Source organism: Otolemur garnettii, unplaced genomic scaffold, assembly GCF_000181295.1.
Source record: "Otolemur garnettii isolate 467f Iridium unplaced genomic scaffold, OtoGar3 scaffold00211, whole genome shotgun sequence".
NCBI lineage: Eukaryota > Metazoa > Chordata > Mammalia > Primates > Galagidae > Otolemur > Otolemur garnettii.
The window spans coordinates 648,615-663,899 of NW_003852606.1; the positions used below are offsets into that span (position 1 = coordinate 648,615).

Genomic DNA, 15,285 nt, shown 5'->3' on the forward strand with positions numbered 1-15,285 from the left:
GTACACTCCCCACTGTTGCATGGGCCCAGTGATCAGCCAAAAGGCTCCCAATTTCAACCATAAAACCAAAAGAACTCAAGGTGCAAGGTTTAAATAGTCCAAGGGTAGAGCACTTACCCCTCAACTATTTTAAACACTGAAAACATAAAAGGTAAAAGGGTCTGTTTTCATAACATTCAGTCATGCTTCAGCAAACATGTGACTGGATCACTTAGTGGGTCAGGCACAAAAGCCCAGAGCAGACGAAGCAGTCAAGAGGGAGATGGTTGTATAGTTCCATCTCTTTGGGCTCTCCAACAATCCTTGGTGGTCCCAGAACTTCCTGACATGAGGGAATATGATATTTTTAGGATGTCACTTGTTAACAGCAATCTTCTATGAAAATGGAGTCATTCATTTTCCTTTCTGATTCTAGAAGTTTCCAAGCAGGGGCAGTGTTTATTGTATTGGTGTTATCGACTCCAATCCTAGCGAATTGCCTGATGAGTAGTCATCCTGGATAAACGGTGCACAATGAGCAGTAACCACTCCTACCTACCACTTTTGCATACCACAATTTTCAACTCCCCACGAATGTCTTTCATATACACTGTTTTGTGTAACATCCTGATCAATGCAGCTTTCCTAAGTGAATCCAGCTGTGTTTTCAGTTATCACTAACTCCCATGATAAACTGTGTCTCACATGTATAATCAACAGCTTTCAATGAAGGAAGATTACGATAAGAGGAAACGTGTAATGTGAGAAGGAATGTCCTCTGAGTGACAAGCTTGGGCAGTTAGGAGTGGAAAATTTTAGCCTCAGGTTAGGAGTTTATACTCTTTTTGGCCTTCTGCAAGTTAAGAAAAAACTAGGACAAAACAGAGAGATAAATGTCAGAAAAGGCAAGAAGGACATTTTTAAAGAGTTAAAATGGTATACAAAAACTTTTTAAAAGGAAAATTTAAACTAAAGGCAGTAACATTATGAGAACATTAAGTGCAGTAAAAAGAGGCAGGTTACCAATTGTTTTCTTCTTTTAATGTAAAAGAATATATTTGTGTTATAGCTGACAGGTATTTGTAGCCCACACTAGGTGAGTACTTAAATGCTGGATATTGGTTCTAAGTGCTTCACATTTATTTATTTAATGCAACACCCTCTGAGGTAAATATTGTGCCTGTTTTACAGATGAGGACACTGAGGCCCTGAGAGATTTTATGATTTTCCCAAGGTCACTTATGTGGTACACAGTAAAGGTGGTGTTTAAATTAGGCAGACTGGCTCCAGTCTCCCTCTGAATCCCATTGTTGTATGGCTTCTCAATTTTTGTTTTCCTTGTTTTAATGCAACTCATGTGTGCAAACATTTTCATCAATCTTTACTAATAGAGATTTATTTATTTGGAGAGAAGCTTGCAATGTGATGGTTTCAACTTCTAACCTCATATAAACATGGTTTCAGCTATCTGGGGGCTCTGCTGCCACCCAGTAGCTGTAGGAAGTATTGTTACTTGTGTACCCTCTGATGGCGGCTAAGAGCTGAGCAGGACCGAAAGGTTTTTTGACAATGTTTACACTGATAAGGTTTCTCCTGGGTGTGAATTCTCTGGTGCTGACTGAGATGGGCACTGAAGCCAAAGGCTCTGCCACATACATCACAGGTGTAAGGCTTCTCCCCAGTATGAATTCGCTTGTGCTGTGTTAGATTTGCCTTCTGGGCAAAGGCTTTCCCGCATTCGCTACATATGTAGGGCTTCTCCCCAGTATGAACTCTCTGGTGAATAGTAAGGCATGAGCCCTGGCTGAAACCTTTTCCACATTCCTGACAAATGTAAGGCTTTTCTCCAGTGTGAACTCTCTGGTGGCGGTTAAGTTCAGCACTAAGGCTAAAGGCTTTCCCACAGTCACCACATTCATAGGGTTTTTCCCCTGTGTGAATTCTGTGATGTTTAGATAGGCATGAGCTCTGACTGAATGTTTTCCCACATTCTTTACACTCAAGAGGTTTCTTTTCAGCATGAATTCTCTGATGCTGAATAAGGTAATTACTCTGGGTAAAGACTCTGTCACACTTGTTACATTTAAAGGGTTTCTCTCCAATGTGAATTAACCGATGTTCTGAGAGGGATGCACGGTGGCTGAAGGTCTTTTCACATTTGTTACATTTAAAGGGGTGCTCGCTTGTGTGAAAAGACTGAAGTTCAATGAGGGAAGTGCTGCTGCTGAATGCTTTCCCATGCTCACCACATTCACGTGGCCCTGCCCTAGAGTGGATTCTTTGATGGTGAACGAGCTGAGCCCTTTGGTCAAAGCCTTGCCCACACTGGTCACACTCAAATGGCTTCATGATAGTGTGAATTTTCTTGTGCTGAATTAGATATCTGCTGTGGCTAAAGGTTTTCTCACATTTCTTACACTTAAAGCGCTTTTCATCAAAACTTAGATGCTCTCTCTGTTCTGTGCTCTGATCCAAGGTCTTCCTATTCACATCAAATTCTTGTTTTTCTCTAGTGTGAATACTCTGGTGGCAATTCAGAGTTGAGATGCAAGTGAAGCGTTCTCCACACTCCTGACATTCATAGGGGGTTTCAACAGTGTGGATTTTCTGGTGTTGCACAAGGTGTTCATTATGACTAAAGGTCTCCTTGCATTCAGAACAGCTGTAGGGCTTTTCTGTGGCATGAATGGACTGATGTCGAATCAGCTGTGAGGGCCGGTTAAAACTCTTGACACACTCCTGACATTTGTGTGGTCTGTAGCCTGAATGAATTCGCTGATGTTCATTAAGGTGAGTGTACCGGCAGAAGGCTTTCCCACACTCACTGCATTTGTAAGGCTTCTCTCCACTGTGAACCCTCTGATGGATCTTTAAGGTAGAAGTATAGCTAAAGAGTTTCCCACATTCATTACACTTATAAGGTTTCTCTCCAGTATGAACAGCCTGGTGTTCAATGAGCAGGGAACTCCGCCTGAAGGCCTTCCCACACTCCTGACACTCCTGATACTCAGAGGTAGTTTTGGCAGCATGAGTTTTCTGATGTTGGATGAAGCGTTTGCTCAAGTTGAAAGTCGCCTGGCATTTGGTACATTCATAGCGTTTTGGAGTATGGATCTTCTGGTGCCGAATAAGATGAAAAGTCTGGCTAAAAGTCCTGTCACAATCATTACATTTATAGGACTTACTAATTATGTGAGTTCTCTGAAATTTAAAAGACCGTTTGCTACAAAGGGACTGCCGGTTTCTGTCTTGACTCTTACGTGGTTTTTCTCTAGTGTGAGTTTTCTGATGCCATAGAAGGTGCGTATTTTGACTAAAAGTTTTCCCACATTCCTTGCACACATAAGATTTGCAGCCTATTTGAGTCACTGGATGAACAAAAAGACAAGAACTCTGGCTGAAACTTCTCTCACACTCTTGATGCACAGTGGGTTTCTCCTTAGTATGACTAATCCAGTGCTGGATAAGATGGTAACTCCCACTAAAGCTTTCTCCACATTCACTACATTTATATGGTTTCTCCCCTCCCTGTACAGAATCCTGCTGACTCTGGTCTGAGTAGTAGCCAAAGTTACTCCTATCTTCGTTAGACTTAGCTGGCGTCAAGGTCTTTTCAGGAAGATCGTGTACCACAGAGTCCTCTCCTGTGGAAAGGAGGGATATAGGACTAAGGCCTCTCTTGAACTCGTGACTACTGCATTCTATGGAACTTTCTTTGGTGGTGGTAACATCACACCTCAGAAGACTTTCTGGATCTTCCAGCAAACTATCTAACCAGCTCTCATCTATACAATCTTCTATAAAATCAGAATTCCAAAGGCCATCCTTGGAAAATGTCTCCATAATCTCTTGGGAGAGTCCTTCTTCCAAGAAATCCTGCTTCAAAGGAGAGTTCTTGGTCTCAACCATGTCTGAAAGAGCAAGAAAGTACAAATGTCTCCCATTCCCAAAAGGGGAAAGATAGGAGCTACAGAGTAAGAACATGGACAACAGAGAGTGGAGTGACTGGTCTTAACTCCAGACTGCCCATCAAGGGGCCCTAAGGTAGCAGTGACCTGTCTGGAAATGGCATCACAGAAAATAGAGAACCCACTCCCAAGAAGGGAGCTGGGAAACCACAGGAGTTTGACAGGGAATGAAAATCTCTACCATTACTTTCACACCTACATGAATAAGTTTCCTAAAAAGTCTCCTGGAATCACCTCTTTCTGCCCTCCCCTCTATTCTACACTGTCACCAAAATCCTGCTCCTCATGCTCTGCATCCTCCATCCTGGAAAAGCCCACCACCAGCTATCCAGTCCTCCATGCCAGAATCCTAGGAATAAACCTCTCCCTCCCTCTACTCAGACACTATTTCCTGTCTGATCTCTTCCAAAATGCCTAAACTACCTTCCTCTCCTCTATTGCCTCCATATGACCTCAGGTTCCTCATTGGCCTCTCCATCCTCTTTCCAGTCTTCCACACAAGTCCTGAAGGGCTTTATAACAAATGGATCTGGCTATATCACTTCCCTGATACAACCCTCCCATGGCTTTTTGCTTGGGGAAGAGAAATGCAGGTGGACTGATTAGCCCAGCATTGTATGTGCACTAGCCCCACAGAACTCTTGTGATTCCCTGAAACTAGAGACTTTCTTGTCTGTGCCTCCTAAGTTAACTCTTCTGTGTCCTTTAATACCCAGGTTGGGTATCATTTTGCTTGAAAGTCTTCTCTGACAATCAACCCTATACCCTTTTCTGCTTTAGGTACACTGCCCTGGTGAGGGTATTCCTGTCTGCCCTGTATTCCCTGAACAACAGCTAAGCACTTACTATCCTTTACTTTAACTGGTTATGAGTAGGTCTGACCCCTGACCAGAAGACAAGCTCTCTGATCAGGACACATCACTGCCTATCTATCTGTCTTCAGTGCCAGCAGACCAGGATTGCCACACAGGAAAGAGTCACAGGACAGTGTAATTCCCATTTATGGCACATTTGTTCATGGGCAGGAGTGCCTCAGTTACATCCCATATCCCACTGTAAGGTGAGCATGCTTCTCCTTTTTTACAGCTAAGTAAGCAGTGGAACAAGGATTTGAACCCATCTGACCACATACTCTTATTTACCAAGCTATGTGTTCTCTGGGATCTTTCACAAAGCATAAATTTCACTGCTCTGTTCTATGCCTTGTCTTCCCTTCTCTCATTCCTTCCCTCCCTCTCCCACCATCATATACCTTTCCAAGCCTGTTCCTTTTCCTGAGATTTCTTGGTTCACTATGTATCTGTGAGACTGCTTAATGTCTCTCAGCTTGGAATCGACACTTGCCTCACAAAACCATGTCATCCTTGCCTCTGCTCTTAGGTCCTATAATATCTGGCTATTTTCCTGATCATACCTTTGTTCATGCTGTTCCCCCCACCTAGAATGCTCTAATAGATATGTAATAGGCACCTCTTATGCATCTCTTAGTAGTAGGAATATAGGGTGAATCAGCTAAGCTCTATTCCCTAGAGAGGGACACTGTTAAGAAGGAAAAAGACGGCTCGGCGCCTATAGCTCAACTGGCTAAGGCGCCAGCCACGTACACCTAAGGTGGCGGGTTTGAATCCCCAGCCCAGACCCACCAAACAACAATGACGGCTGCAACCAAAAAATAGCCGGGTGTTGTGGCGTTGAGGTGGGCGCCTGTGGTCCCAGCTACTTGGGAGGCAGAGGCAGGAGACTCGCTGGAGCCCAGGAGTTGGAGGTTGCTGTGAGCTGTAATGCCACGGCACTCTACCCAGGGGGACAGCTTGAGGCTCTGTCTCCAAAAAAAAAAAAAAAAAAAAGAAGGAGAAAGACAAAAATGAAAACAATGCAATACAAGTGTTACTATGGAAAGTCAATAAAGACATGGCTGCCTGTGTTTGGAAATAGCCAGTATGTTGAGGTAGCAAAAACAGCAATCAGAAGTTGCAGGAGCTTATGCCTAGGTTAGTCACCTACACAGAATACTAATGTGCTGAAGAGGAGGCTACAGAAGGCCCACATTCAAAAGCTCATGGGTGCTAAGTCAAGAAGGGAGCTACAGACTGGCTGAGTAGGGGGGAACCTAAGATGTCTGTGGTATTGGGTTCAGGGCACTCCTTCTCGCATAAAGTAATGAGAGAAGCCCCCTATTCCTAGGCAAGGCAGCTGCCACTGCTTTCTCCTATTTGGGGGAATACCCAGGAAATATTCACTGCCTAATGTGATACACCTAAAGGAACCTTTGCCTAGGAGATGACAGAGTGGAAACTCTTGGTGACATTCAGGCCCAGACTTGAGTTACTACCAGATGTAGCTATATGCTATGCCCTGGCCTATACAAAAGGACATAAAAGGGGTAGACCAGGGTGTTCACATGCTTAGGGAGCACAAAGCAAGAAGGTAGACAGACCAACTCAGGGAGTGGAAGGCCTCCCCTTGCTGAGTCCAGAAGGAAAGAAGAAACACAGGACAGCCCTGTGTTGAATGCACCAGTAGATGGAGATGTAGAGGCCATGCCAGAGTGTGGGACCATCCAAATGTCCCAACCTACACTGAGTCCACAGGGACAAGGGAATGGAAGCTGGCAAATGGTAGTGAAGCCCAAAAGCCAGGTATTGAAACATCTGGGTAGATCTCCTGAAGGGACTGGCCACGGCCTCTAGATGAAGGTCCTAAGGACAGATGATAAACACAGCAGTCCCTACTCCCACAATAGGTGCTGGTGAGAGCCCCTTCCCATTCACTCACCAGGGGCTGTCGCTTCTGGGCTTTCTCTCACCAGGGCCTCCAGCTCTTCCTTGCCACCCAAGTGGGTGGTCAAGTTGGGTCTTGGGGGGTCTGCAGGGAGAGAACAGTACTATTATCCAATCAGGCCTATTGGTAAGGCTTGATTTCGGGAAGTTTCCCAGAATCACCAGAATTGATAAGAGGGGCTCACTGGGCCTAAACTGTACAAACACTGTGGTTTACACTGAGTACCCGCTTCCTTTCTTAGAGTCCAGAATTTTGGTATACATACATGCCAGGCTAAGGTGGACTTATGACCAGGCTTCAGTAAAAACCCTGGTACCACACCAACTCTTTAACAAGCTTCCCTGGTAGATAGCATTTCACACACGTTGTCACACCTCATTGCCAGAGAAATTATGTTTACTCACATCGCTCCACAGAGAGAAATCTGGAAGCTTGTCTGGCTTCCTTGGACTTTATCGCATGTACTTTTTTCCAGGCAGTGACAATCACTAATGTCTCCAGATACTGCCAATACCTTCTCAGCCAGCCAGAACTACTGCGCCAGGTCACGCTGATTCTGAGAAGCTTAGGAACTGAGATTTCATCCTATGGGTGATGGGAAGCATAACTGACATAGCAGGGCAGTGACTGGGGCTCTGAGATGGGTGACACTCACTTAGCAGGAAGAGATTCTGGTAGTTGTCCAGTGCTGTGTCCCAAAACAGGTCCCCCTGGTCTAGGCCCAGCTCCTTCCAATCATCCAAAGTAAAATCCATGGCCACGTCCTTGAGAGTCACAAATTCCTGAAATACAACACATTGTTGGTAACTCAGAGGAACTTACTCAGAATAACCCCAGCCCTCAATTTTCCAGGCTTTTGGCAAAAATCTCAGCCTCACAAGAACCTTGAGATGGAAGGGAACAGAAACTTCCATACTTTGTAAGCAAGGAAACAAAGTCTTGGACAGGGAATAAAACAGACACTCATAGTCATACAAATGCCTGATCCTAAAATTCATGTGTTTCTTGCTTTTGTTTTTTAGTGTTCACTCAAGATTTTAAGTTTTATTTACCATGGAAATTTTCAAACATATATAAATACAGAAATGCATACAATTAACTACCATGGATATATCACCCAGGGATCATCGATTTCACTTGTGACCTACTTCTTAATGAATAGTAACTCCTTAATATCACTGAATACCTAGACCACATTCAAAGTCTACATACAGATTTGTCTGACATCTCATGACAACTTAATGTTGCTTTTTTATAATTAGCTTATTTGAATCAGAACCCAAGGAGGGGGAAAAAAAAAAAAGAACCCAAGGAGACCTATATCCTGCATTCAGCTAATACGACTCTGAACATTTTTAGTCTACAGCTATACTCTTGTAGCTGCTATACACTTATGTGCTCCTGATTTAAGGTCCTAAGTTCTGAATGTGACAAACTCCTTCTTCAAGGTGTCACCGGGGAGCTCCTCAGGCCCCTGCATTTTCCATGAACTGCTTAGCATTTCTAATGCTGAGGCCTAATTTGAGTCAGTAAAGTTTTTTTGGGGGAAGACCCCCTCACAGCTGATGTCATGTCCACTTCAGCTCACATGACTACCTAAGGCTCATATCCACCTACCCAACTTTCAGTGATGCCATCTTTTTCATTTTAAAACTTCCTAGTTAATAAGTGTTTAAAATAAAAATTCAAATACTCACAAAAATGACACAAAACATATACCCCATCTATAGGTGAAACTGTGGTTTCTAGGCATGTCCCTTCTGGACCTCTCCTCCCCCTGCAATGTATACATAGGTACACATTTGCATGCACACACACAGACACGTTTTAGGGAAGAACAGAAATCAACTTTCTTGTCTAGATTTAAGGCTTCACCCCTCTACCTTCCTCTGTGGGTGACTAGTGGTAAGTTGCGCAACCCTTCATTAGCCCTATCTCATCAAGGTTCCCCTAAGAAGCACCTGAGACACTGCTAGGAGGTGAACAAACAGTACCTAGCACATAGGAAGGGCCGGAGAACACACTAATTCTATTCTAGATTATACTGTTTGTCCCAATCCTCCAGGCAGATTATACTGCCTGTCTCAAACCTACCCCAGCCCTCTTATCTCCTTTCCTGCTTTATTTTTTCCATAGTTCTTAATACTGCCTGCATTCTTTGTGATGACTTAAGTATTTTACTGTTAGCATGGGATGAATTGTAACCCTCCAAAAATATATGAAGTCTTAGCCTCCTATATCTCAGAAAGTGCCCTTATTTGGAAATACAGTTTTTACAGAGGTGATAAATTAAGATGAGCTCATTAGTGTGGGCCCCTCCATATGACTGATGCTCTTATAAAAGGGAAAATTCAACACAGAGACAGACACATGCGAAGGGAAGACGATGTGAAGATACAGGAAGAATATCATGTTAAGGTAAAGGCAGAGATCAGGGTGATGCTTCCACAAGCCAAGGAACACTAGAATCACCACTAAACCACCAGAAGCCAGAAGGCAAGGAAGAAATTCTCTCTCACAGCCCTTAGAAGGAACCAGCCTTGCTGATACCTTGATCTCAGACTTCTGGTCTCCAGAACTGTGAAAACAATAAATTTTTGTTGTTCAAGCCACCCATATTGTGGTATGTTGTTACAGCAGCCCTAGCAAATTTATATAGTCACTCCCAATAACATGTGTGTGCTTCATGAGGGCAGAGATCACATAAGTTAATTCCCTAGTCCAGCACCCAGAACAAAACCAATGTAACGTAATCACATAATACTTGCTGAATGAGGCAAGGAAGCCTGTGGTCCTGAGAGTTGTTTTGAAATAAAGGAAGCTCATCAAGGATGGAATCAACACTAGTTGGGACTGGGAGATGGGGACAATGAACTGAGTCCCAATCATACTGGCAGATAAGTCAGCCTAACCTATGGACTTTTGGTTATGTGATATATACAGTCTTCTGACTATTTATCTTGATTTGAGTCAGAGTTTCTGTTATTTATAATTAAAATTACTGCTGTCCTCCCTGTCTAGAAGGATGAGCCAAAGACATTTTTTCAACAGGAACTAGATCAGAGCAGGTCTTGCTGGCTTCCTTCTCTCAGACTCCCAGACTATGCTGGACATGGCCTCTGGTCACAGTGATGGAGTGGAAAGACAGGAGCGCAGACTTGATCCCTCAGGCACCGGGGTGCCACAGAAGAGTTGTCTTGGTTTTTTTTTTTTTTTTTTGAGACAGTCTCATTATGTCACCCTTAGTACAATGCCATGGCATCATAGCTCACAGCAACCTCAAACTCTTGGGTTTAAGCAATTCTCTTGCCTCAGCCTTCCAAGTAGCTGGGACTACACGTGCCCACCAACAATGCCTGGGTATTTTTTTGGTTGTAGTTGTCATTGTTGTTCAGCAGGCCTGGGCTGGGTTTGAACCCGCCTAACCACTGAGTACGGGCAGCAAGTCACCACAGAAGAGTTTTATATAGGAGAGTGACAAGGTTGGAGTGTGTATTGAACAATCATTTCTCCTGTATGTCAGATCACAGTGTGGGTGCTGGGGACACAGGCATGTATCAGACTTGGTCCCTGATCCTGATGAGTACCCACTCTGATGGAGACCTAAGGGATGCTATCAGTGAGCATGAGGCAGTGGGGCTGTGATGGAGGTATCAGAGGCTCAGTGGGTCTGGGAGGTAAGGAGGATGTTGTCCTAGGGATAGAGTAAGCCTCCTATAGAACTTTCAAGTTGGGCGATTAAGATGAGCAGATATTTACTAGGTGGAGAAATGGTTTCACGCATTCATTCATTTACCAAACACCTCAAGAAGCTTCCTGCATGCTGGGCCTGTGCTGAGCCCTAGAACCCACAGATGAATCCCCATCAACACCTCAAGAAGCTTCCTGTATGCTGAGCCTATGCTGGGCCCTAGAACCCACAGATGAATCCCCATCACTTCTGGTCTTTGAGGAATTTCTCTGGTGGGTCCGACAAAAAAATGCAGAGATACCCACATCTAGGTGGCTATGTGCTACAGTAGAGGCAGCCGGGGTACTATGGGACAGCAAAGTGCCAGAGCAGGGAAAAGCTGACTCTGCCTATGAAGGCAGGCTCGGTAGATACTGAGTTGGGTCTCAAAGACCGTGCAAGACATTACCAGACAGAAAAGAAGTGAAGGGTATTCTAGAAGAAGGCATAGACTGAGCAAAGGCCAGGAAACTAGAAAGTACTGTGTAGTATTTTACCACCAAGCCAAAAGCAAGTTATTGGTTGTCTGGGGAAATGACAGATGATGCTGTAGAGGTATACAGGAACAAGCTGAGAAACCTGGAATTTATCACATAAACAACATAGATTTCTGGAAAGGCACCAAGAAAAAGAACAAAAGCAAGAATAACAGCTTTACTTTACAAAGACTGCCCAAGGGACAGCAAACCCAAACAAACAAAGGCCAGTTTTCCTGCCTTTAGGGGTAATCCATTAAGATGAAGGGGACACTTAACTCACCTCAGCCATGGCTGAGCCGACTGGGTCCCAATGGCTTTCTTTAAGCTCCTCCTCTTTCCCCTGCATGTTCTTGGCTGGCAGTGTTGCAGGAAGGACCAGTCTCCCTTCCTCCTATAGCTGACTCCCTCTCCATGGTGGATGAGTGCTCAGAATATCCAGAAGTAGGAGGATGAGTCCCAATGTGAGTCTCCCTGCAGGAATCACAGCAACAACTGTATTTACTAAAACTCACATTTCCACTGTGCTTCAGTACCTCGAAGTAACTCTGATACCACTCTTCTCACTCAACAGTCAATAAATAATACATGTTTGAGAGATTTGGTGATGAAAGCCTATCACCTCAGCAGGAACTTCCATCTTACTGCTATCTTAACAGTATATGGTGGATGCTTCTTAAATATTTGTCGACAGAACAAATTTGTCTCTCTAACTAAACAAAAGGGACAGTGCTTCTGAGATTTCTGATTATCATCTCTAGGATCTGAATCCAGGTAGTCAGTCTCCAAAATTGTCTTCCATAACAATATTTCTTAATCTTTTAACCTTGATCCACAGTAAAGAAGACAATACATATCATGACTATGCATACACATAGTAACTAAACAAAAGCTTCAAGAGCAATATTTACAACATAGGATTATTGGGATATTTTCTATTCTAGCCTCTTTTATTCTACTTCATTTTATTTTATATTTTTATTTAATTTTTTTTTGAGGTAACATAGTGTCATAACTCTTGAGCTTATGTGATTCTTTTGCCTCAGCCTCCCAAGTAGCTGGGATTACTGGTGCCCACCACAATGCCCCGCTATTTTTTGTTGTTGTTGTCATTGTTGTTTAGCAGGCCCAGCCAGGTTCAAAGCCACCAGCCCCAGTGCATGTGGCTGGCGCCCTAACCACAGAGCGAGGGGAGCCAAGCCATGCATATTCTATTTCATTTTTAAAAAATTATGGTTACGGCCCACTCAGTTATTTTCATGACCAATAATAAGCAAAACATTATTCCATAGGGTTTTCTCTTTTTTTGTAGAGACAGTCTCATTTTATTGCCCTCAGTAGAGTGCTGTGGCATCTCCCAGCTCACTGCAACCTCCAACTCCTGGGCTTAGGAAATTCTCCTGCCTCAGCCTCCCAAGGAGCTGGGACTATAGGCGCCCGCCACAATGCCCAGCTATTTTTTTGTTGCAGTTTGGCCAGGGCCGGGTTTGAACATGCCACCCTCGGTATACGGGGCCGGCGCCCTCCTCACTGAGCCACAGGCACTGCCCCATTCCATAGGGTTTTTTACACATTATCCATGTTGTATTTCCAAATAGTATATACATTGATGGAGTGCTTTCACTCCATGTCACAAAGCAGCACGATGACTTAACAATGGCACAGGCCCACAAGTCCTTAAAACTTAGGCCAGACGTACTTTAAAATTCAGAAATTTTCAGATATTAAAAAGATGATGCAGAATATATTTAGCATATTTCATTAAAATTCCAGCATGGTATAGAATAGACAGCACTGCCTTATCAAATACTTAACATTCTATAGAGAAAGATATATTCATTCTAGGTTCATGACTATAATCCCAAAATTTTGGGAGGCTAAGGCAGGAGGAATGTTTGAGACCATTCTGAGCCACATAACAAGACTCTGTCTCTACGCAACTAGAAAAATTAGCCAGGCATGATGACATATGTCTATTGTCTCAGCTACCTGGGAGGCTAAGGCAAGGTGATGGTCTGAGGTTGCTGTGATCCATAATGTTGCCACTGCACTCTAGCCCAGGCAACAGAATGAGACCGCGTCTCAAATAAATAAATGAATGAATAAATATTCATTGTAGGTTTAAGTCATTAAGGGTTATTAAGTGCTGTGTAGCAGTTCAGGTCAGCTACAGATACCAACCAAATTTATGAAAAAAAAGTTGTTCTCCATAGCCGGGGATTGTGGCAAGTGCCTATAGTCCCAGCTACTCAGGAGGCTGAGGCAATAGGATCACATGAGCTCAAGAGTTTGAGGTTGCTGTGAGCTATGAGGCCATGGCACTCTACCGAGAGCAACAAAGTGAGACTCTATCTCAAAAAAAAACTTAGGGCGATGCCTGTGGCTCAGTGAGTAGGGTGCCAGCCCCATATACTGAGGATGGCAGGTTCAAGCCCGGCCCAGCTAAACTGCAACAAAAAATAGCCAGGCGTTGTGGCGGGCGCCTGTCCTTCCAGCTACTTGGGAGGCTGAGGCAAGAGAATCACCTAAGCCCAAGAGTTGGAGGTTGCTGTGAGCTGTGTGACACCACAGCACTCTACCTAGGGTAACAGAGCAAGACTCTGTCTCTGTTTAAAAAAAAAAAAAAAACTTAGCCTTTTGGAGCTTCCTAGATTTTGTGGCTGCAGGTTAAGAATTTTTTTTTTTTTTTGAGAGAGTCTCACTCTCTACCCAGGGTGACATAGTAACACTCTGCCACTCTGTCCACTTTTAAGGACTTGTGGGCCTGTGTCATTCTCACTGGTGAGAGAATGTTTTCCAAGAAAATTCTTTAAGTAGTCCTAAACTTGAAAATTGGGAAATTTCAACTAAAAACTAGATTTCCAGCTTCTGAAAAACCCCAGGATTTTACAACACTGGGTCAGTATTTCCACAAAATTAATTTCACTGCAGCCCTTTTAAAGCCCCCCCTTTAGATGGGGAAAGGGTTCCCCAACATCCCCCAGCCTCACCCGAGCAGGTTCTCTCCTTTATTCTATCTGCTTGGCCCTCACGCCTGAATTTGAGGCCTCTGTCTAAAGTTTCCAACTCCCATTCTGTCTGCATCTCATGCAGGCCTCAGACCTGGGAGGAAAGAAACAGGGGCCCTATTTGGGGAAGCCCAAAGCCATCCAGCCTGTGAGGGTGACTTAAGCCAAACAATTACGGAGCTGGAAATCCTTGGGCACGGGAGCCTTGCTGCTTGTTGGTTGGAACCAAGGCCAGACCGTTTACCTTCTCCGAGCCTCAGTTTCCACACATACAAAACAGGGCAAATATGGCTCGGCGCCTGTAGCTCAAGCAGCTAAGGCACCAGCCACATACACCAGAGCTAGTGGGTTCGAATCCAGCCCGGCCTGCCACACAACAATGACAACTACAACCAAAAAAACAGGCGGGCGTTGAGTGGCAGGCGCCTGTAGTCCCAGCTTGGGAGGCTGAGGCAAGAGAAACACTTAAACCCAGGAGTTGGAGATTGTTGTGAGCTGTGATGCCACGGTATTCTCAGATACCTCAGATACCCAGGACGGCAGCTTGAGGCTCTGTCTCAAAAGAAAAAAAAAAAAAAAAAACAGGGCAGGTCCACAGTCCGTTATATACAATCTCCCAAACCAAAAGGCTCAGAAAACCGAAACTCTGTATTTGGTGTGCGTGGGGCGTGCAGCTTTTGGGGGGGGCGGGGCTGGGTTTGAACCCGCCACCTCCAGTATATGGGGCCTGCGCCCCACTCCTTTTGAGCCACAGGCGCCGCCTGGAACTCTGTTAGAAACTGCCTATGAGGACTACTGGGCTGTGAACAAGAGTTTAAGCCCTCACTAAACCCACCACCACCCAAGGCGAAGCGCCGTTTGCCAAAGTCTCCGCATTAGCATTCTGTTAATCCCCTAGCTAGGGCCGAGCCCGAAAGCCTCCAGGGTCTCCTTACCTCGAGATTATCATAGATAGAGTTAACAGACGCGACCCCTTCCCATCCGAAGGAGCTGGTGATCCAACTCCTCTCCCACGCGCCTCCTCTCAGCAACTTCCGGAGTCACGCGATTCTACTCAGAGCTACTCCACCCAGGATCCTCCGCGCCAGAGCCAGGCTATATTTCCCAGAGGACTGTGCGGACGCCTTGCCTTCTCATATCCATCCGCTTCATCCCTAGAGACTGCAATGCTGCGCTCTAAGGGGGTAGAGTAGAAACAGAATCAAGACCAGGTGACTTCAGTGTTTTGTAGTCCAACTTTGAAAGGACCATCTAATCAACTTTCTCCTGCGTTTCCTAGAAGACTGGGAGGCTTTTCCATTTCCGGAGGAGCCAAGACGCAAGTTGCCATTGAAATGGGTTTA

The 15,285-nt window shown here is 44.6% G+C and overlaps 1 protein-coding gene across 1 annotated transcript; it reads right to left on the reverse strand.

The window, feature by feature from the left end:
* Positions 1 to 959: 959 nt before the first annotated feature.
* ZNF473 (zinc finger protein 473) lies at positions 960 to 15,269 on the reverse strand. Its single transcript, XM_003801538.3, has 5 exons — positions 14,878 to 15,269; positions 11,218 to 11,408; positions 7,384 to 7,510; positions 6,723 to 6,812; positions 960 to 3,890 (listed from the first exon to the last, which is right to left on the reverse strand). The coding sequence occupies exons 2-5, from the start codon at positions 11,281 to 11,283 to the stop codon at positions 1,489 to 1,491; spliced, it is 2,685 nt and encodes an 894-aa protein (XP_003801586.2). The 5' UTR covers positions 11,284 to 11,408; positions 14,878 to 15,269; the 3' UTR covers positions 960 to 1,488.
* Positions 15,270 to 15,285: the final 16 nt, after the last annotated feature.

Excerpts from the sequence above, each read along its gene's own strand:
- ZNF473 (XM_003801538.3), bottom strand. The coding sequence starts at position 11,283 with ATGCAGGGGAAAGAGGAGGAGCTTAAAGAAAGCCATTGGGACCCAGTC. Across the intron at positions 7,511-11,217 it reads TCGGCTCAGCCATGGCTGAG|GAATTTGTGACTCTCAAGGA; the intron begins GTGAGTTAAGTG and ends GTTGTATTTCAG. Across the intron at positions 3,891-6,722 it reads CCCAGAAGCGACAGCCCCTG|ACATGGTTGAGACCAAGAAC; the intron begins GTGAGTGAATGG and ends TTGCTCTTTCAG.